Genomic DNA, 21723 nt, shown 5'->3' on the forward strand with positions numbered 1-21723 from the left:
ACCAGAGGCCACTACCTCCTGAAGCTTCTCACATTCCTGTGCATTTGAATTGCCATCTCAAACCCTGATCTAATCAGTCAGGACACTTCTGAAAGAGCACACCTCTTAAAGTTTATTCAAATATTTGGTGCCAAGTCAAAACTCCTGAGCTACCAAAGAAATTAAAGAGGCTGACACACTTTCCTTAAGATGAGAACATACAACGTAGGGAAGTGTGTTGTCATGCACTTTGGTAGAAGGAATAAAGGCACAGACTATTTTCTGAATGTGGAGCAAATTCTGAAATCCGATGAGCAAAGGGACTTGGGAGTCCTCATCCAGGAATTCCTAAAATTTCACTTGCACGTTCTCAGCAGTAAATAAGGCAAATGCAATGTTAGCATTCATTTCAAGAGGACTAGAATATGAAGCTGAAGCTTTATAAGGCATTTCTCAGGTCACATTTGGAGTATTGTGAGCAGTTTTGGGCCCCATATCAAAGAAAGGATGTGCTGGCATTGGAGAGGATCCAGAAGAGATTACGAGATTGATCCCGAGAGTGAAAGGGTTAACGCCTGAGGAACGTTTGAAGGCTTTGAGCCTGTACTCGCTGGAATTTAGAAAACTGCAAGGGGATCTCATTGAAGCCTGCCAAATAATGAAAGGCTGAGAGAGTAGATGTGGAGAAGATGTTTCCAGTAGTGGGAGAGCCTAGGACCAGAGGGGAAAGTCTCAAAGTAGAAGGTCAAGCCTTTAGAACAGAGATGAGGGGGAATTTCTTTAGCCAGAGGGTGGTTAATCTGTGGAATTCATTGCTGTGGAGGCCGAATCTTTGGGTATATTTAAAGCAGAGGTTTTTAAGTGCTTAATTAACAAGGGTGTCATAGGTTACAGGGAGGAGGCAGGAAAATGGAGTTGAGAGGGAAAATAGATCAGCCATTGTGGAATGGCAGAGCGGACGCAGTGTGCTGAACAGACTAATTCTGCTCCTATGCGTTATGATCGTGGTTTCAGATTGCATCTATGCGCTGGGTCCCTATTGATTCTCTCTAGCTTTCTGAAGAATTTATGAGCTTTAATCCAGTCATGATAGCCAAATGAAGGGAAGGGATTTTCACCCTCATGAGGTAGTTTGGATTTAAATTGGAGGATCACAGCACTGGGTTACTACTCCATCCTATAACGCAAACACACTATTTCTTCAGCTGTTGTAAATTCACAGCAGTTTTCAATACTGTCAATGTACCTCTATGGTTGTGATCTTTATTAATCTACTGGATGTAGGCATGGCTGACAGACCAACAGTTATTACCTTTGAGAATATGGTGATTTATGAATTTGGCCTTGAATTAGAGCAGGCCTTCTGCAGAATGTACTTCCGTAGAGCTGTTGGATGAAATTATACCCAGCCATGAAGAAAGAACAATCATTTATCTCCAAATCAGAACAGGCTGTGTGTGTGTCACTGGAAGGGAATAATAGTGGTGTTTTTAAGACTGTTATAACTTATTCTTTCTCAGTGGGCCTTGGGAGTTACTGTCATAATTATCTAGAATCAGCATCAGGTTTAGCATCATCGGCATATGTTGTGAAATTTTAAACTTTGTGGCAGCAGTACCATGCAATAAATGATAATATAGAGAAAAAAGAAAACTGAGAACTACAGTAAGTATGTATCTATATAAAATAGTTAATTTAAGTAAGTAGTGCAATAAAAAGGAAGTAACAAAGTAGTGAGGTAGTGTTCATGGGTTCAATGTCCATTCAGAAATCGGATGGCGGAGGGAAAGAAGCTGTTCCTGAATTGCTGAGTGTGTGCCTTCAGGCTTCTGTACCTCCTACCTGATGAGAAGAGGGTGTGTCCTGGGTGATGGAGGTCTTTAATGATGGACACCACCTTCTTGAAGCACCATTCCTTGAAGACGTCCTGGATACTATGGAGGCTAGTACCCATGATGGAGCTGACTAATTTTACAACTCTCTGCAGCTTACTTCAATCCTGCGCAGTAGAATCCCGCCTCCCATACCCCACCCATACCAGACAGCGATGCAGGCAGTTAGAATGCTCTCCACAGTACACCTGTAGAAATCTGAGAGTGTTTTTGGTGACAGACCAAACGTCCCCTCACTCCTAAGCCACCGTCTCGCCTTCTTCATAGCAGTATCGCTATGTTGGATCCAGCTTAGGTCCCCAGAGATATTGACACCCAGGAACTTGAAACTGCTCATTCTCTCCACTTCTGATCCCTCTATGAGAACTGATGTGAGTTCCCCAATCTTACCCTCTCTGAAGTCCACAATCAGCTCTTTGTTCTCACTGACATTGATTGGAAGGCCGTTGCTGCTACACCACTCAACCAGCTGGTATATCTCGCTCCTGTGCGCCCCCATCACCATCTGAGGTTCTGCCAACAATGGCTGCATCATCAGCAAATTTATAGATGGCATATGAGCTTCTGTTAGACTTCTGTTGAGGTCAGATTTGGAGAACTAACTTAGCATACTGATTTGCCCAAAATCCTACCTGGGTTCACAGTTTTTTACATTTGAATACAGAGTTTAAGGATGTAAGCTGTTCATTGCTTTGGCAATAGAGTTCATTAATAAGCTGAAAAGTGCCCCAGGTAAAACTTTTGAATCTTACAAAGACTCTCCATGGAATCACCTTCCCATTTGAGTATGAGTTTGTGGAAATTGTTAAGTAATATGATTCACTGTCAGCAGAAATTGGTAAACCTCGTGTTTTCACTTAACTCCATTAATCTTTTCAAACTTGCTCGAGTTTTTAATCAGCACTTCTAGAATTGTTTCATTTGGGCCTGATAATGCACAAGCTTTCTCTGTTCAGAATAAACACACATACAGCAAGACTCTTAGACCTATCCCAAGTGTGATGTTTCACAGAAACATTATGCAGATTTGGATTTAGCACTGAACCATTGAGCGAGCCTCAGCAGAAATCTTCTGTGCCATACAGGGCTGATTTGCTTAGACTCTTGTTGGTGTGATACCAAGCTTTGCTTTAACATATTAATGAACAAGTAAATCCATGGTTACAATATTTTGTGTTGTTGTGTCAATCTGATTCTTGCGAATCTAGCCACAGTGAAGTAAACTACTTTGTATGAGTTGCTGAGAGTGGATTCCAGAAGCAACCGAATGGTATGAAGTTGAACAAACATATACAGCAACTGAGGAAGTTGGGAGCAATAGGACATGGAACAGTTCAGCACAGGAACAGGCTCTTCAGCTCTGCTGAATTAATTAAACTACAGATCCCTAAACCTTTCAGCCAGTACATAGTCCATATCCCTCCAATTTCTATAGCTGTGTGCCTATCCATGGGCCTCTTAAGTGTCTCTATGGTAACTACCTCCACCACCATCTCTTTAGTGCTTTCCAGGCACCCACCACTGTGTAAAATGACTTAACCCACACTTCTCCTTTGAATTTACCCCCTCCCCACTTTACAGTAAATGCATTCCCTCTAATGGTAGATATTTCAGCCCTGGGAAAAAGAAGCTGACTTTCTACACAATCTATGCCTCTCATAATTTTATGAATTTCAGCCAGGTTTCCCCTCAGTCACTGCCACTCCAGAGAAAGGAACCCCAGCTTGTCCATCCGCTCCTGACAGCACATGCCCCCTAATTCAGGCGGCATCCTAGTAAACCTCCTCTGCACCCTCTCCAGAGCCTTCACCATCCCTCCTGGAATGGGGGTGACCAGAACTGAATCCAGATGAGGCCTGGACAGTGTTTTATAAAGCTGCAAATTAGCTTTCCGCAATGAAAGGCGCTAAAAGTCTCTTACTTTGAAAAATGACCCTAATGATTCCTTGCCCCTTAGCAACTGAAGGACCTTTGGCTTTATGTTTCCCATCTGCCTGCTAATGTAGAGAGTGATCCACTATTTACAGCTCATAACAGTTCATGCTCAAGTTTCTAAACAAAATGGAAGTTTTTACTTTGACATACAGTACATGAAGATTGGGATATGAAAAGCCGGGAAGACTTAGCAGATGCGGTAAAATCTGTGAAGACAGAAAGATTTAATATCTCACATAGATGACAATTCAAATGAATCATTTCTGAAGGTCACCAACCTGAAACCCTCTTCCTCTGAATTTTACATAGCCCACTGTGTGTTTACAATTGTTCCTGCACCTTTCTGTCTGTTTTTATGGAAATGTATTTACCACTATTCCTCTCCCTGCCAAATTGATTTTTCCACACAAAGAATATTGGAAACTCAAGGTTGCCATGGAGATGGCACCAAAGGCTACAGGTATCTACTTTGTTCATTGAAAAAGCAGTAGATCCTTAACAGAACTTGATCACTCTTTATTTTTGTAGAATTGAAAAGGTGTTCGGGACCCCAGTATGATGTTTCAACTTTGTCACTATTCCAGTGGGTTGGATTCACTGAATTAGCCTAAAAGTGTTTAAAGTCACCCCTTTCAGTTAAATATTGGAATATTTCCCAATCCAGTGGTTTAGAAGAGCTTTCAATAATTTGTTGCAACAAGACCAGTAAGGTAAGCACTGGATTGAATGCCTCCTGGATCGCTTATATGTCTACTCCAGAAAAAGTAAGCATCGACAATTTGCTAATGAATTTACAATAACAATTATCCAAAACCAAATATAATGGATTCATATTAGCTCATTTCCACTTATGAACCAAGATTATTAGCACATTTCTTTTCCTAATCTGCTGTTCTAATGACAACCCCTATTCTTTTACAAGCAGGTAATGGTTCCGATTCCAATGCCAGGTTCTCCAATCTGCATTGATGTTCTCACATGTTCAACCCGATAAGCAGCCCCTCCAACTCCCATCCTTCAGTGGTCAGAAGAAATAAAAGGAAGGAAAGCAGGCCATCTCATGGCTTTTGAGGTCAGTGACTAAGACAAAGGAAAGTCTTGGACACAGAGCCAGTTTCTTTTCAACTTCAGTGACTAAGACTTGCCCAAGCACAACAGCAGCAGGACACAGGCAGGTGCAGGAGTCTACTTCACCATGGAGCTGGTACTCCCATATAATCTGATCATGCCTGACTGGATGATAACCTCAAGTCCACATTCCCACCTTTCAACCACTTCCGCAACAAGCACACATCTACCTCCATCCTGAAAACTCTGCTTCCGCTAGTTCCCAAGAATCATGACCCTCTGCGAAAGGAAAAACATATCACCTTATGTCTGTCTTCAATAGGTAACATTATTGTTGAAAAGTAGCTCCTCATTCCAGATTCTCCCACAAGAGTGTGTTCACATTCACTGTTTTGAATCCTGTCAGGATCTTCCAACACCAACACACACACACACATTCAGTTTTTTCCCCTTTATATTTATCATGTATTTCATTGTACTACTGCCAGAAAGATAACAAATTTCACCACATATGCTGGTGATATTAAACCTGATTCTGATTAGTCTTCTAAACCTCCAACAGATACAAGCCTAGCCTTATAAGACAACCTGCCCCTTCAAGTATTGACTCAGTAACCATTCTCTAAACTTCTTCCAATGCATTTCCTTCAATAAGACCAATAGCATACAAATTCTCCAGATACGGTCACACTAATATTCTGCTTAACTGAAGTACAAGTTGTATTCAGTTCTGCAAGATAATAATTTGTCATAAAGTATGAGTAGACTTTTAATGTTAAGTGAAATGAGAAAGCTTTTGAGATTTTAGTTATTGTATATACAGTATTCTCATTACCTCCAAGACTAAAGTGTCTGTATTTTCAGATTACATGAAGTGCCTGTATTTAGCAGACTGAAAGTGCATGAGAAACTACGTCACAAAAAGGAGTGTATGCATCGTGCTGTGTGGAGGATGTCATTTTCCTCTGGATATCAGGCCGTCAGTAAGGTAATCCTTCATTTCCAAACAAAAATGAGGAAGCGGGCATCTGGAAAAGGAACTTTCTAACAACAATGAAGACAGGACTCATCTGGAACATGGGCAACACTTGTCTGATCAGTGAACTCTCCATGTAAACTGGATATAGAAGTATCATATACTTGAACCCATTTATTTTAGTGGTAAATAAAAAAAAAGGAATCCAACACATCTTTCATTTGAACTTTATTGTTTTTAAACTATCTTTATACTGATGGGGTGAATGACCCCTTGTTGCCCTTGCCTAGAGCCAGTACTAGATTTTTAAAAAAGTAACAGAGGCTACAAAGTAATATGTCTTAACAAAATATACATTATCCAACATTTTCCAAAGAGAGCATCAAGAGCTCAGGTTTTCAAATGTAAGTCATATTTTAACTTTTTTTTTAAAAAGTTGTTCGGACATGTTCAAATCTGCATAACAGTTTTCTCAATATTCTAGCACCATCCAAAGCCAGCAGGTATTGATCAAACCACCTTCTTTAATCAGTAAGTATCCATCAAATCTATACATGTCATCTGTCAATAAGTCTACTGTACATTATGTACAAAAATGCAGCATTCACTCAAAAGTATCAGAAACAACCTCGATAATCAACAAATGTAACACGGAAAGGAGAATAAAACAAAACCAGGTGAGAATAAATTCTTTAAAATAAGTAACATAAAATCACATACAGATTTCTTGGCATACAGAAAGAACAAACGAGTTAAATGCTCTTTTACAATGAACTCTAGATAGCACAAAGAACATAGCACTTTAATGCTCATCGGTTCCTATTCTCTCCAATCATTTTCATGATTCAATCTCCAGGTCTTTCTGCTAGGTAATAAGGCATTTTATGCTTAGAAATGTTAAGCTGTTTTCTGATATTAAGGATATAGTAAGGAGCTTTATGGGTTTTAAGCCAGTCTCTGGTGGTTTTGAAGGCCTATACAGATTCCACATGTCAAAGAAACTCCCCATGTTAATTTTAGGCTTGCAGTTAAATATCCATTAAAGCTTAAAAGGATTGTGTTTTTTTTTAAACTGGTATTGATTTCCTCTTTGAAGGAGCAGACAAAAGATATTCCCAAAGCCAGTGATGAACCAGCAGACGAAAGGGCAGAACATCAACTCAAAGTATCTTTGCAGAAGGCTTTTCCAAATTTCCACTCTAGCTTGGGAAATATAGTAGCCAGGTTTTATGAAGTTCCTAGGACCTCTCAATCTAACCATGGAATCACTACCATTGGCAAATGCAACAGACATGCATGACCAGTGTGTTGGTCTACCATCTAGTACAACACATCGGACATCCCCAGGCCAAAGTCTCAAACTAATATCTTAAACAAATCAGCTGCTTTTAAGTTTTGTTAGTTCAGCAAGGTCTAAAAATATGTTCTGCCAGGTTTCACCCAACACTGTCAGATAAGTCAGCTTGACCCAAAAGGAAACAATTCTATTTCACCTGGAGTTCAGCCTCAAAGTTAAATGTTAGGAGAAAATACTGCAATTAAGAAATGTTTCCTGTCAGTGTTCATATTGTACCTTATAAGAGTCACGTACCAAACTATAAATCATATTAAATACTTCAGATCTACTTTTACAATCAACACTGGGATATCTAAAAACATTTAATTTGCACTTGTTTTAAGGCAGATAGCACAAGAGAGATAATTCAACATAATGTTAGATCACTGAGTTGCCGATGAAACTGGAGTATAACTTCTGTTCTTTACTTTCAACAGTTAAATTTGTAAGTAGTCAGTGATGAAAAATAATGCATTGGCATCCTGACTAATCCCAATAGAGACATTGACCCAAACCAACAACAGCAATGCTTTTAAGCCAATTAAAATGTTGTCAGGTGATTCAAAAATTTGGGGCATCAAACATGGCAGCAGGGCATTCAAAATCCATCTGTAATCTGTACAAAACCTTTATCACTTTGTTGAGGTATCTTGTAATGTGAACTTAACAGCCCCCAAGAAAGGCACAGGAAGTATTTTCAGCCTTCTTCAAGCAGCAATTGCTCGTCCAGTAAATGACATTTAAAACACTATCTGTCCTCATGTCCTCTCCTACTTCGTCTGCTTCGCTCCAAGAGTCTAAAATAAGCCAGCTCCCACTTACGCAACTGGTAACTAGTCTTTGTACCTCGACTGAGTGTTGGTATTTCTGGGTCATTCTGAAAGTGACTAATTACAACAGTTTCACAACAGCATCCGAGTTAAGCCTATACTGTTCTTGTCCAGCTCACATGTGCACATGTTCCAAACAGTCAGCATTGATAAGCCAAGGGTGGGAATCTCATTGTTCTTCATCTTTCTGAGCTCAAAGTTGCTGAAGACATTAGTACCATTTACTTAAAATGATTTGGCCCAGACCTGGAGAATTTACATGGCAGTACCTGATAATCAGTTTCCTTGCCAATATTTCCTCAACCAACATTAATTTTCAAAACAAGTATTTGGCTATTATCCTTCTGTTGTACACATTGGCCATCATTTATCACATAATGAAATATTGGCTGCAAAAGGCTTTGGGACTGGAGTGGGTCCTCAACTTCAGCAGATCACTGCCATTTTCAAAAGAACCATAACAGCGTATTTAGACAGCGAGAAAATAATCGATTACCTGACGTCAATGTTAATTGCGATAATTTATCAGCATGAATAATACTGACAATTAACACTGTTGGCCAATTAAATAAAAACTCATTTTTCCACGCAATTAGTTTCCAAAATATATGCATTACTGTGGGATAATTAATTCTTATGCTACCAACTGTAGTGTCACTAAGCAAAATAAAATGTCAGTATGATACACTAAGGAACTGTTCTTTCATTAAAAACCAGACACATTTCATCACAATGACGTGTCCTTTTGAAGAACACTGTAAAGTTTGTCTCAGGATATTTTTTCTGTTTCTTATTCACCTTCCAGGCACCATGTTATCCACTTCAGGTCATTTATACCAATAAAGACAAGGAGTTACTTGTTAAGGTTAATTCATTGTTAAACACAACACGAGATTCAAACATTGAATCTAACGAGCATTTGGCTATTCCAGGGAGACGTTCCCAAAATTGGCTTTACTGAGTCTGAATCTCCAGGGAACTGAGAGATACACCCACTTGGGAATTCAAACCCACTGAAATTTTTCTATAATAAATTATCATGGATGAGACACTTCCTTAGAGAACTACTGGATTTAAAGTTTAATGTGCCTTGGTGCACTAAAGATTACTGCTTAACCCTGGTAGAGACTTTGTTTTGAGCAAAAACAAGTTTTCAGGAAATATTGTCCATGGAAAACTAATGCTGAATCATGCCACATATTCTGATTCTGGCTTGAAATTATTCAAAAACAGCTAGAGTATATTAAGTGCAATTTGATTAGAGTACAGAGTGAGAAGTCTGCAGAGAAAATTCATTGACGTAAAGATTAGTCAGCTCTCAAAAGCTGTATTCTTTCCCAGAGCATTATAAAAGATGCACATTACAGCCCAGAAGGAATGCTGTGTTGAATATAAACACTTAGCTGCACAGCAACACATAATCCACATTTGTATTGGCAGTTTCCAAAAAAAAATGCCAGAGTTTGAATCATGTTGCAAATGCACTTATATGAAGATACTGGAATTTGGACTTCAGGTAATAATACAAAATCCACAATCGTATAATGTGCAACCATTTTATATCTCTCAACTTAGTTTCCAAAGAGGGAAGTGCTTAAGTCAGCAACATAATTCTCCAAAGTACAGATTCCTCCCCATAGGTATTAATCAACTGATGTTGTGCATTTTCACTTGAATCTGAAAGTCAGTCCTTGCTGACAGTTCTCCAATTCCTGTAGATCACAAATCCTCTCTTACTAGTATGATGATAACAATGACTGCTATCACTCACACAAGTCCCTTGGCAGAGTTAAGCAATGATAGCTTCACACAGGCATCTGACGGTCTTTATTTGTTTCTAAGCTTTCAGCTACATCCTCCAGTTGGTCCAGTAACTCGGTAAATGATGGCCTCTTAAAGGCGTCAATCTGTAGTGGAAGAAACAAATGGCATGGTCTGAATTTAACCAACACATCTTTACATTTCCTTTAAAGGTACATCATCTTCAGCACTCCCTTAAGATCCAGCACAACTCACTTCCACTCCATTGCTGAAGGCATGCATGAATTACACATGTGCACACACACAAATGAGTAATGACCCACAAAAAGGCAACCATGTTTAGAACTACCCAGGTATCCCAATATCTAGCTAAAGGAGGCTGCATACACTAGTGCAACCCATTGGTGTACCAGTAATGAATTATAATTTTCTTTATGTACATTTCTAGTGTCTGAAAATTGTTTCACTTAAAGAATGAATAGATTAGAAACAGAGGAGATATGCCAGATAATCTTTATAAAACTCATGTTTATCTACTGTTTTACCTATTCCCATATTGGATTGAGCAGGACTGCGTCCAATTTTATCAGAAACTAAGCAGGAGATAATGCAGCAAATCAGTAACATGAGAAAGTCTGCAGATACTGGAAATCCAAAACAACACACACAAAACCCTGAAGAAGGGTCTCAGCCCGAAACCCCAACTGTCACTATTCATTTCTATAGATGCTGCCTGACCTGCTGAGTTCCTCCAGCATTTTGTGTGTTGCTCAGGAGATGATGCAGGTTGTTGTAAATTTTATGTGATATTCAGCTATAATACCTTCAATGAGGGTCCTTTACTTAACATTCAGACAAAAGTTTTATTTGAATTTTAATTCCACATCCCATTCCCATTCTGATATGTCTATCCATGGCCTCCTCTACTGTCAAGATGAAGCCACATTCAGGTTGGAGGAACACCACCTTATATTCTGTCTGGGTAGCCTCCAACCTGATGGCATGAACATTGACTTCTCTAACTTCCGTTAATGCCCCTCTTTCCCTTCTTACCCCATCCCTTATTTATTACTTTTTCCTCTTTTTTTCTCTCTCTGTCCCTCTCACAAATACTCCTTGCCTGCTCTCCATCTTCCTCTGGCGCTCCCCTCCCGCTTTCTTTCTCCCTAGGCCTTCTGTCCCATGATCCTCTCCCTTCTCCAGCCTTGTATCCCTTTTGCCAATCAACTTTCCAGCTCTTAGCTCCATCCCTCCCCCTCCTGTCTTCTCCTATCATTTCGGATCTCTCCCTCCCCCTCCCATTTTCAAATCTCTTACTATCTCTTCTTTCAGTTAGTCCTGATGAAGGGTGTCGGCCCGAAATGTCGACTGTACTTCTTCCTATAGATGCTGCCTGGCCTGCTGCGTTCCACCAGCATTTTGTGTGTGTTGCCCCCTTATATGAACCTATTTGGCTTGAAGTTACGCACTAGATGACTGTAGAGGGCCCAACCTACTTATTGAAGCTGCCCCAACAATATATCCAACTGCATGTTCATCTTTTTCTCGCCCACGACATTAATCAAGCTGTCAAGAATATTTTTCAGTATGCTTTAGAGTTTTTCTGGGAAACACTATTTGCTACAGAAAGGGACTATTTTTCAGATGTCGTTCCTACTTTTGTCAGCCTTGGTCAGGAAGCAGTACAAAACTTACTCTGCAGTAGTGCTGACATGTTTGAGATCAGTGCAACTGGTTTTCAGAGATGCTGAGAAATCAGAAATAATACACACCCTGCAACAGTTAAAAGTTACTTCCAGCACCCGTTTTGGACAGCCATTCACCATTTCCTCAAATGCTTCAGCATTCAACCCATAATCCTAGAAAACAAAACAAATCAAAAAGCACAATTATTTAATTGCATTGGAATTAATAATCAATTTAAGCCATTTGTATGTGTATGTATCAACGTTCAAATGTCTCTGACAATGATTTTAAACTGTTTCGTTGGTTTTGTCAGACCTTTATCAAGTTGTTTAGTATAAATATCTGTGTTTTACAGCAGGGGTCCCCAACCTTTTCTGCACCGTGGACTGGTTTAATATTGACGATATTCTTGCTGACCGGCCAACCGGGGGTGGGGGGGCACGGGGTGTTACGGTAGGGTTAAACTCACCTCAACATGTCTTTTACAGTTAGAGTTGCCAACTTTCTCACTCCCAAATCAGGGACAAAAGTAGCAGTCAAATCCTGACGAAGGGTCCCGGCCCGAAATGTCGACTGTACCTCTTCCTATAGATGCTGTCTGGCCTGCTACATTCACCAGCATTTTTTGTGTGTGTGTTGACGAGACACTTGTGTTTACCCCAAGAAAGACTACCATGACCATGAAGCCTTGTGCGAGCTCCTGTGTGCGCATGCGCGTACGTGCCGATTCCCCCCCCCCCACAGATCGGTTTTGGTTTAATCTTCCCGACTACACTGTACATGCATTGTTTCTACTTTATATAGGCAGTGTATTTATCATATCATTAATGCTTTTACTATAGGTTAGAATTATTTTAGGTTTTATGTGTTATTTGTTATGATTTAGTAGGTTATTTTTTGGGTCTGGGAACACTCAAAAATTTTTTCCATATAAATGAATGGTAATTGCTTCTTCGCTTTACACCATTTCAGCACGAAAGGTTTCATAGGAACGCTCTACCTTAGTGGAGGAAATACGGGACAAGGGCGGTCCCGTATGGGACAAACCAATTTAGCCCAATATACGGGATGTCCCGGCAAATACAGGACAGTTGGCAACCCTATGTTCAAGTTCAACAGTGTGTGACAGGGAATGAGGAAAGGTGCAGCTGACTCATATCATTTCCTCGCACATGCTTTGCGGCCCGGTGGTTGGGGACGGCTGTTTTACAGTACTCTTAATTCTACTGAATGAATGTTATTGATAAAAATTATACAAAATAAACATTGCATTGTAATTTCTTATTTGTTGTAATAATGCAAACTCACCGCTGCTCCGTCCTGATGCTCTAGGCATCACTACTCCTCTTGGCGTCACCCTTCTGAATGCCACAGAGCTTCACAGCACAGAAAATAAACCCTTCGGTCACCATATACATATATTCTAACCCTTTTGCTTCTCTACACTAATCCCATCTGTCCACATTAGGTCTGTATCCTTCCATGCCTTGCCTGCTCAAGTGCCTTTCTAAACATTGCTTAAACATATTGATTTTATTTGCTCGGTGGCAAATTCCAGTTTATTAAGTCATAGTCATACTTTATTGATCCTGGGGGGAATTGGTTTTCGTTACAGTTGCACCATAAATAATAAATAGTAATAGAACCATAAATAGTTAAATAGTAATATGTAAATTATGCCAGTAAATTATGAAATAAGTCCAGGACCAGCCTATTGGCTCAGGGTGTCTGACCCTCCAAGGGAGGAGTTGTAAAGTTTGACGGCCACAGGCAGGAAAGACTTCCTATGACGCTCTGTGCTGCATCTCGGTGGAATGAGTCTCTGGCTGAATGTACTCCTGTGCCCACCCAGTACATTATGTAGTGGATGGGAGACATTGACCAAGATGGCATGCAACTTAGACAGCATCCTCTTTTCAGACACCACCGTGAGAGAGTCCAGTTCCATCCCCACAACATCACTGGCCTTACGAATGAGTTTGTTGATTCTGTTGGTGTCTGCCACCCTCAGCCTGCTCCCCCAGCACACAACAGCAAACATGATCGCATTGGCCACCACAGACTCGTAGAACATCCTCAGCATTGTCCGGCAGATGTTAAAGGACCTCAGTCTCCTCAGGAAATAGAGACATCTCTGACACTTCTTGTAGACAGCCTCAGTGTTCTTTGACCAGTCCAGTTTATTGTCAATTCGTATCCCAAGGTATTTGTAATCTATCTAGTACATATATTAACTATCATCTATAAAGAATACTACTAGCTTCCGATCTCCTTTCACCTCAAAACTTTGCCCTCTTGTTTTTGATATCCATAAAGTGAGAAAAGAAATTGACTATCCCTATCCAAACCCCTTATTATTTTATATACCTCGACCAGGATGCCTCTCAGTCTCCAACACTCCAGGGAAAACGTGCCTGGTCCATTCAATTTCTCTCCATATCTAAAGTCCTTCTGTCCTGGCAAGGTTCTGGTGTATTTTCTGCACTCTCTCCAGCACAACCACATATTTCCTGTAATGTGGTGAACAGAACTCCACATAACTTTCCAAGTGCAGCCAAACCGGCATTGTGTAAAGTGGAAACATAACGTTCTATATTTTGTATTCTTGTCCCAACAAAGGCAAACACATCCTTCACCACTCTATTGATCTCGGTGCTGACTTCAAGGAAATTATGGAATACAACTCCAAGATCGCTTTGATTATCAATATTCCTTAGTATATCACCATTCATTGCACATGCTCTACCCCAAAATGACTTCCCAAAATCCATCATTTTGCACTTGTTGGGTGTGAATTCCAACTGCCATTACTTCACCCAATGCTGTCCGATCTATATTCTGCCGTGGCCTTAACACTCTTCCTTACTTTGACACCAACAATCTTCCTGTTACCTGCAAACTAAATCACACTTCCCAGATTTACATTCATGTCACTGAGTCCCAGCACCGATCCTTTCAGTACACTGCTGATTATTTGCTTCCAATCAGAAAAGCATTCCTCCTTCACTACCACCTGCTTTTCATCACCAAGCCAATTTTGGATTCTATTGTACTTAACTACCTCCTCAAAGATCTCAAGCACCATAACCTCCTGGACCAGCCTACCAAGCGGAATATTGTCAGATGTCTAGCTAAAGTCCATAGAAAGAATGTCAACTGCCCTGCCTTCAATTTTAGATACCTCCTCAAAAAACTAATTCAGATCACTTTGAGATCTGTTTTTACTTTGTCACAAAAGAGTCTTTATCTGTTGATCAGTGTCAAAAAAGCCAAATTAAATCCACTGTGATTCAATACTGTAAAACAATAAAACATGAAAACTTCCAAGGGGGGAATGAATACTTTTTATAAGCACTGTATATCATGGTCTTTTACCTATCACCTCCAAAGCTATTTGACCTATACAACTGGTAAATCAATACGCTGATTTAAGAAAAATTCAAATACTCAATGATTTTGCCTCTTTAGTCTGGTACAGATGTGAACACACAAGTTGAAGTTAAGAACCCAATTCCTCTTTAGTTCTGATTTCCTGAGCATCCCCAATTTTAATTGCTTCACTACTGCAGGACACAGCTTCTGCTCATAGGTAAGGTTGGGATGACATAGGCCCCAGAATTCCCTGCTTTGCATCTCCCTCTCCCATTTTAAGATGCTCTTATTAAACTACTACTTTGACCAACTATTAGTCTTCATGCCTTTGGTAATGTTACATGTTTAATGACCATTCCATGAAACACCTTCGGAGATCAAAAAGTATTCCTGTTGAAAAGGTGCAACATTCAAAAAAAAAAATTTAATAATGGGAGAATGCACAACACTTATTTGAATTGATTTATTTAAATCTTACATCCAGCCCACAATGTGGGGGAGTAAAAATCTTTGTGCTATGATTCCATCCCAACGTACAGACCTGTGAATTTGTAAGTCTAATGGCTTGTAAAAAGAAGCTGTCCCATAGCCTGTTGGTCCTGGCTTTATTGCTGTGGTACCGTTTGCCAGACGGAAACAGCTGAACCAGTTTATGGTTGGGGTGACTGGTGTCCTCAATGATCTTCCAGCACTCCTTTCTGCACCTGCTGCTGTAAATGCTCTCAATGGAGGGAAGTTCACATCCACAGATGCGCTGGGCTGTCTGGACCACTCTCTACAGTGCTCAGTGCAGTTCCTGTACCAGGTGGGGATACAGGCAGTCAGGATGCTCTCAATGGTGCCCCTGTAGAAGGTCTGAAGATTTGAGGGATCATGTCAAACTTATTCAGTCACCTGCAGTTTTTTTTGCCACACAGACTGTGTGCACAGTCCAGGTGAAATCTTCGGTGATGTGATATGGAACTACTCACCCTCTCAACTGCAGACCCATTGATATTGAAGTTGATATTATTTCTCTTAACTGATCTTATTATGAAAATATCATAATATTAATTGAACTTGCATGGAGTTTAAGTAAGGGAATCAACATGTGTCTAATTGACTAGTTGAATTAGGAGCTCCTCACTGGGCCAGCCACAGTACATTGGCATGGAGATTCCTTCCCTTATTTAGCATCAAGTTGTCATCATCTTTCCATGACTATTTACTGTGTACGGATAGAACAGAAACAGTGAAAAACAATAATAAGCATTTGCAAGATCTTCAATGGAAGCGCTCTGGCTCAGTAATTTACACATGAACAGCAGGGCCATGTGAACCAGAGAGCCTTCTCATCCCAAAGCTCAGCTGAGCCGGCTGATCTCACGGAAGATCGGTGGTTCTCTTAATCTGCTGTCTGCGCCACTGTCACTTTCAGTGCTGACTGGGCTGAATCAAAACCGTCATCGCACCGTTTCAACAATAGCACCCTGGTAGCTTCTGGAGGGCGGACATGTAAAGGAACCATTCAGCCTGGACTCAATGGCTAAAGTAGTAATGAAAGGAAATGCTAATATTGCTTTTATTTTTCCAAGTCTTTTTATTTCTTCTGACTTGTTCCACAGGAAATGAAATTTAATTGATTTTCATTGTTTATATTAAATAGATGCATATATATTATATTCAAGTACCCTTCATATGCCTACTTACAGAGCATTTTCCAATTCACTGTTCTGATTCCACCTCGACACGTTTCCCATATTAAGATCAACCTCCATCATTTATTTGACAGCATTCACTCGCAAGATTCAAACCAAAATCAGTTCAGCTATAAACTGCAACAAGTGCATTTATCACTCACCCCACCCTCACCAATTCACTCACTTATATCAATGGGAGCTACAGCAAGTCGCCCTACTGAAATACATAATATCTGGGGCTGTTAGAATCATTTAGGGAAGGGATTTCCTTCCGGGAACTGATTTCAACTAAAGGCTGAGAAGCTGCAGTGGAAGCTATACAAAGAGATATTCCACTGTGGCGCTGATGCAACATTGCGAAGTTTGGTTTACGTCAGTAATATACATTTACCATCCCCAGTAAGGTGACAGGATACACTTTAAATCTAGAGGAAAGATCTTTGCATGCCTGCTGTGTGGCAGAGCACCAGAGGTGTGAAGATGCCTGTGAAAGTAGCTGCAGTACACTGTTAAACTCAGAAAGCATATTCAGGAAGGAAACAAGATTTTTTTTAAAATGTGAGTTTTAATTTCACAATTCATCCAGTCTCAAAGAGGAGATTTTCATTATTCAAAACAAGACTGTTGAACCACTATGCTGTCGCAATGATCAGTTCAGGGGCCTTGCCGTCCGGCGTAGGCGATCGTGTCTCTCCATCCATCACGGTCCCTGACCCTCCGAATTGTAGCTGTTGCCTCCCCTGTTTCTAACCATGATGTTATTCCGTCTATCATTTTCATTCTGTCTGCCTCTGCTTCTTTCTCCTTCCAGCTTTCCAGATGTAACTCAATGTTCTAATGTCTCTCTTCGCATGATGTGTCCAAAGAATTTGATTGTTGTTTTCTGATTTTTTTTTATATAAGTAACATACGTTTTGTTTTTGTTCTCTGTAGAACTTCTTCGTTGGTTATCCTGTCCATGTATGATATGCATAGCATTCTTCTGAGGAACCACATCTCTGCTGCATTGATTCTTTTTCCCATTGCACTTGTGATGCCAATCCCAAATGCATGATCAAATACTCTGGAGCCAATTCCATCCCACTGAACGACTTATTTTATTTGCAGATACAATATGGTAACAGGCCTTTCCAGCCCAACAAGTCCATGCCACCCTATTGTACCACGCGACCAATTAACCTACTAACCCACACGTCTTTGAGTGTGAGAGGAAACCAGAGTAGCCAGGGGAAACCCACGTGGCCACAGAGAGAACGTACAAACTCCTTACAGACAGCAGTGAAACTGAAACTGGAACTGGGTTGCCTGGTTGCAATAGTGTTAGGCAAACCGACTTCAGTTATTGCTTAGATTCTTTGGCTCTGCTGTTAGCAACTCAGTTACACCTACCTGTGTTCTGGGTAGAATTTCAGGATCAGCTGGAACTCTGCCAAGTATCTCACATAATACTATACCAAAGGAAAAAACGTCAACCTGTAAAATATGCAATGATTAAAAACAATCAGCACAATGCTCAATTTGATCCCCGGCATTAACATGCTTTTACAAACAATCAAGTTTGTAGATAAATCAGACCATGGCATTTATAGCATTCAGAAATGCAACATTGCATGATAGATCAATCAAATGCAGGATTATCGAACAAAAAACCTGGGTAAAGGCTATTAGATGAATCATTCTGAACATACACAGTGCCTTTAAAAAGTATTTAGCCATCATAACTATTTTCACATTTTATTGTCTCATTTTCTAAATTTAAAATATATTGAAGTAGGATTTTGGAGCTAATTTACAAAACATTGTGGATCATGTCAAGTCAAAAGACAAATTCCAAAACCTGTCAACAATTTACTACAGAGTAAAAACCAAAATTGTGAGGCTGAAAAAATATTTGTCCCCTTTGTTATTACTACGCTAACTTTCCTCAGGTGCAATACTATACATTACCCTGCCAACTTACCCAATTTGTTGATGTAGAAAATTGGAGGATCACCTGAATAAATATTCCCCCTCTCTGTAAGATTTAAACAGACATTTTCAACAGACCAAATCAAAATGAAGACAAAACATTATTTAAGACAAATCAGGCAAATGATAATAGAGAAGTTCCAATCTTGAGAAGGGTACAAGCTCACCTCAGAGCTCAGTGCAGCCAATTGGAAACAAAAGTGGAAACAATATGAAACCACAGGCACATTGCCTAGGTCAGGCAGGCCCTCTAAACTTAGTCACTGGAGAAGAATGGCACTTATAAGAGAGGCTACTATGACACCAGCTGTCACTCTGAGTGAGCTACAGAAAATAGGTTGAGGTTCATGGCTCCACAACCTCCAAGGTCTTACACAAAAAGGGTATTTATGGAAGAGTGGCAAGGAAGAAGCCCTAGCTAAAAAAAAAAGCATATCCTTGCCTATAAAGACTTTGCAAAGTGTCACTTAGAAAAAACTGTAAAGATGTGGAAGTAAGTCTTGTGGTCAGAAGAAACCAATGTTGAGGCCAAAAAGTTCCACTTTAAAAGGTGTATATTCTATAAATCCAATACTGCACATCAGCCGGGTAACACCATCCCTACTGTAAAGTACAGTGGAGGTAGCATCGTGCTACGAGGATGCTTTGCAGCAGCAGGGACTTAAAATCTGGTCAGGATTGATGGGAAGATAAATGCTGCTAAATAGGGGCTCCACTGTGAAAAAGAAGCATGTGATTCACAAATAAAAATTCTCAGCTAAATTGATCAAAATCCCTGGTTGTAATACTCATTTATGTGAACAAAGGGTTGGGGGCTGAATACTTTTACAAGGCACTGTATATTCCTCATCCAAGTACTGTAATGTAATCCAAGGTTTTGTGCTGGAATGGAACCCCCTTAGATTTCCCATTATGTCTCTATTGTTCCTGTTGCGGACTATGTGGTTAGAATACAATAACATTGAAAATGTCCAAAAACTTCTTCCAAGAGATCGGTGTTAGTTTGTATTGATAATGAGTCAACTCTGCCTGGACCTGAAAATGCAACTTGAAGAAAGTCAATGCTCTATCCTTCCATGCCAGTGACTTCCCAATATTTAAGAACTTATTAAATGCCTATGTGATCTACAGCAAGATAAATAAAATCCACTACGAGTGGGACATAAAGAAAATGCATCAAAATAATAAAAGTAACATTTTTTATGTCTTTGCATGGTACTGTTGCCATAAAGTACAACTTTCATGACATAGCAGTATTTAGAATCAAATCCACTGCATGCTCCTTTGGAACAAAAGCAATCTGTTCGATCCCAAGACCACGTTTTGCAAATCCATGTTGAGCTGCACCTTAACTGATGAAACTGGAGGTGGTCGTGGTTATAAGGCCGCTTATGATTGCTCCGTTATTCAATAGGGCCAAGGCTTGATCTGATTATTGGCTTCAATAATTTCCTACTGGATCTCCATGACCTTTGATATACATTTGTCTGTCTCAGCCTTAAATGCTAATACTCTCTGCATAAATTGTGTAATAGTCAAAGAATTTCTATCATTTTCTGTTTTTATTTTTTTCTTATTAAGAAGCTCACCTGCCCTTACTCGATGTAGCCTATATATGATTCTAGATGCTCTAATGTCAGTGGCTCAAACTGACTGTGCTTTAGTTCCCCTACCTAGATGGAATATAATTGCATTGGTGACAGTTCAAATAATATACAGCAGGACATTCCCAGAAATTAGCCTATCAGAGGCCATACAGCTTGGTTTTTGTTCCTGTGTGTTCATGTAACCTTATTCAAATAAATAAGATCCTAACAGAAAATGACAGGATAGATGGTGAGATGTTTTCAGTAGCAGAAAAGTTATGAAGAAGGCGACATAGTTACAAGAAGAGGGGTATAAAGCTGAGGTCCATAGAAATTTCTTCTCTCAGGGTATGGTCCTCCAAGAGGACCACAATCTTGTGGTTTGGAGACTTACGTGCCTCCTCAACAACCCGGAGAGCTAAGTTGGCTGGAGTCAGAGCTTTATGCTTTGGCTCTTGGTACGGTCAATCATGCTAAACAGGGCAAAGGGTGGAGACCAGACTAACAGTGGTCCACTGGTCCTCTGGGTTCAGGGGTTCAGCTCAGGACTAACAACCCCGGCTGGTAAAACAAAAGTGTTATGGAAACAGCAATGAAGAATCCTTCTACAACCGAGAGTGACGGCATTCCTGTGTCCACCTGGGCCTTGCATGACTGACGGTAGTGAAAACTGAGGAATCTACTGACATGATGAAGGAAGCCCTGAACACTGCCAGAGATGGATGATCAATCAGCAGCATGGTGAATCTCTGGAATTCTCTGGCCCAGATGGTGAGTGGGGCAAATCATTAGACTCAAAAAATACAACTGGACAAATATTTGTAAGGTTGAAGAACTGAGGCCTGTGAATATGAAGAGCAGTCCAGGATAGCACAGATCAGCCATGAATACGTTGAATAGCGAGGCACCCTCAAGGGGTCTGGTGGCCTCCCTCCTGCTTCTGTTTTGTAATCACAACTAACTGGTCTGTTGTGAAGAAATTAAGGGTGGACACAAGAGTCAGAACTGAAGTATCTTCACTCCAGGAATGAATTTTAAAGGGTCAGTGAGATCTGAATAAAATGGAAGAGAAGACGGTGGCGCGACGCAGCGCGCAGCGGCCACTCCAGAATGAATATCTGTTATTTGTCAAGTAGGATGCCCTGCACAATCCTGATTTGATGGAGACGGACGTGAGAAGCACGGAGGAACATCTGATGAAACTTCTGAAATGCCTGTTTCGCTGCCGCTGCTACTGTGCGATCCAGAATCTCTGGAGGGGAAGGCCCCAAATCCTCGGCTTTGCTTGTTGCTTGACAGCCGGGGCCGGAGTCAAGTGCTCAGCAGAGATTGTGCTCGGTGCTGGAGGCTTGAAGTTTTTGGACAGACTCAGAGTCGGCTGTGGTCGGGTGCTTCCAGGGTGCTGCATTGGCAAGTTTGCAGTGCTGGAGGTTCATGGCAGGGAGAGTTTTTCTTCCTTCTACCATCTGCGTGAGATGATGGGGCTATCGGGACTTTGAGAATTGTTTTTATCGTGTCCATGGTCTGCTCTTTATCAAATTACGGTATTGCTTTGCACTATTGTAACTATATGTTATAATTATGTGGTTTTTGTCAGTTTTAGTCTTGGTCTGTCTTGTGTTTCTGCGATATCATACCGGAGGAACATCGTATCA

At 40.4% G+C, this 21723-nt stretch overlaps 1 protein-coding gene across 2 annotated transcripts in view; it reads right to left on the minus strand.

Moving 5' to 3' along the window:
• Positions 1–6067: 6067 nt before the first annotated feature.
• zgc:162952 (PKc_LIMK_like_unk domain-containing protein) overlaps positions 6068–21723 on the minus strand; it is an 87856-nt gene continuing 72200 nt past the window's right edge. For both annotated transcript variants that reach the window (XM_063073951.1, XM_063073950.1), the window contains 3 exons: positions 17904–17987; positions 11550–11636; positions 6068–9923 (listed from right to left, as the gene is read on the minus strand). In XM_063073951.1, coding sequence (XP_062930021.1) covers positions 9822–9923; positions 11550–11636; positions 17904–17987 — 273 coding nt within the window. In that variant the 3' untranslated portion in view covers positions 6068–9821. The remainder of the gene's footprint in view (positions 9924–11549; positions 11637–17903; positions 17988–21723) is intronic.

Source organism: Mobula hypostoma, chromosome 21 (assembly GCF_963921235.1).
Source record: "Mobula hypostoma chromosome 21, sMobHyp1.1, whole genome shotgun sequence".
In the NCBI taxonomy this organism is placed as follows: domain Eukaryota; kingdom Metazoa; phylum Chordata; class Chondrichthyes; order Myliobatiformes; family Myliobatidae; genus Mobula; species Mobula hypostoma.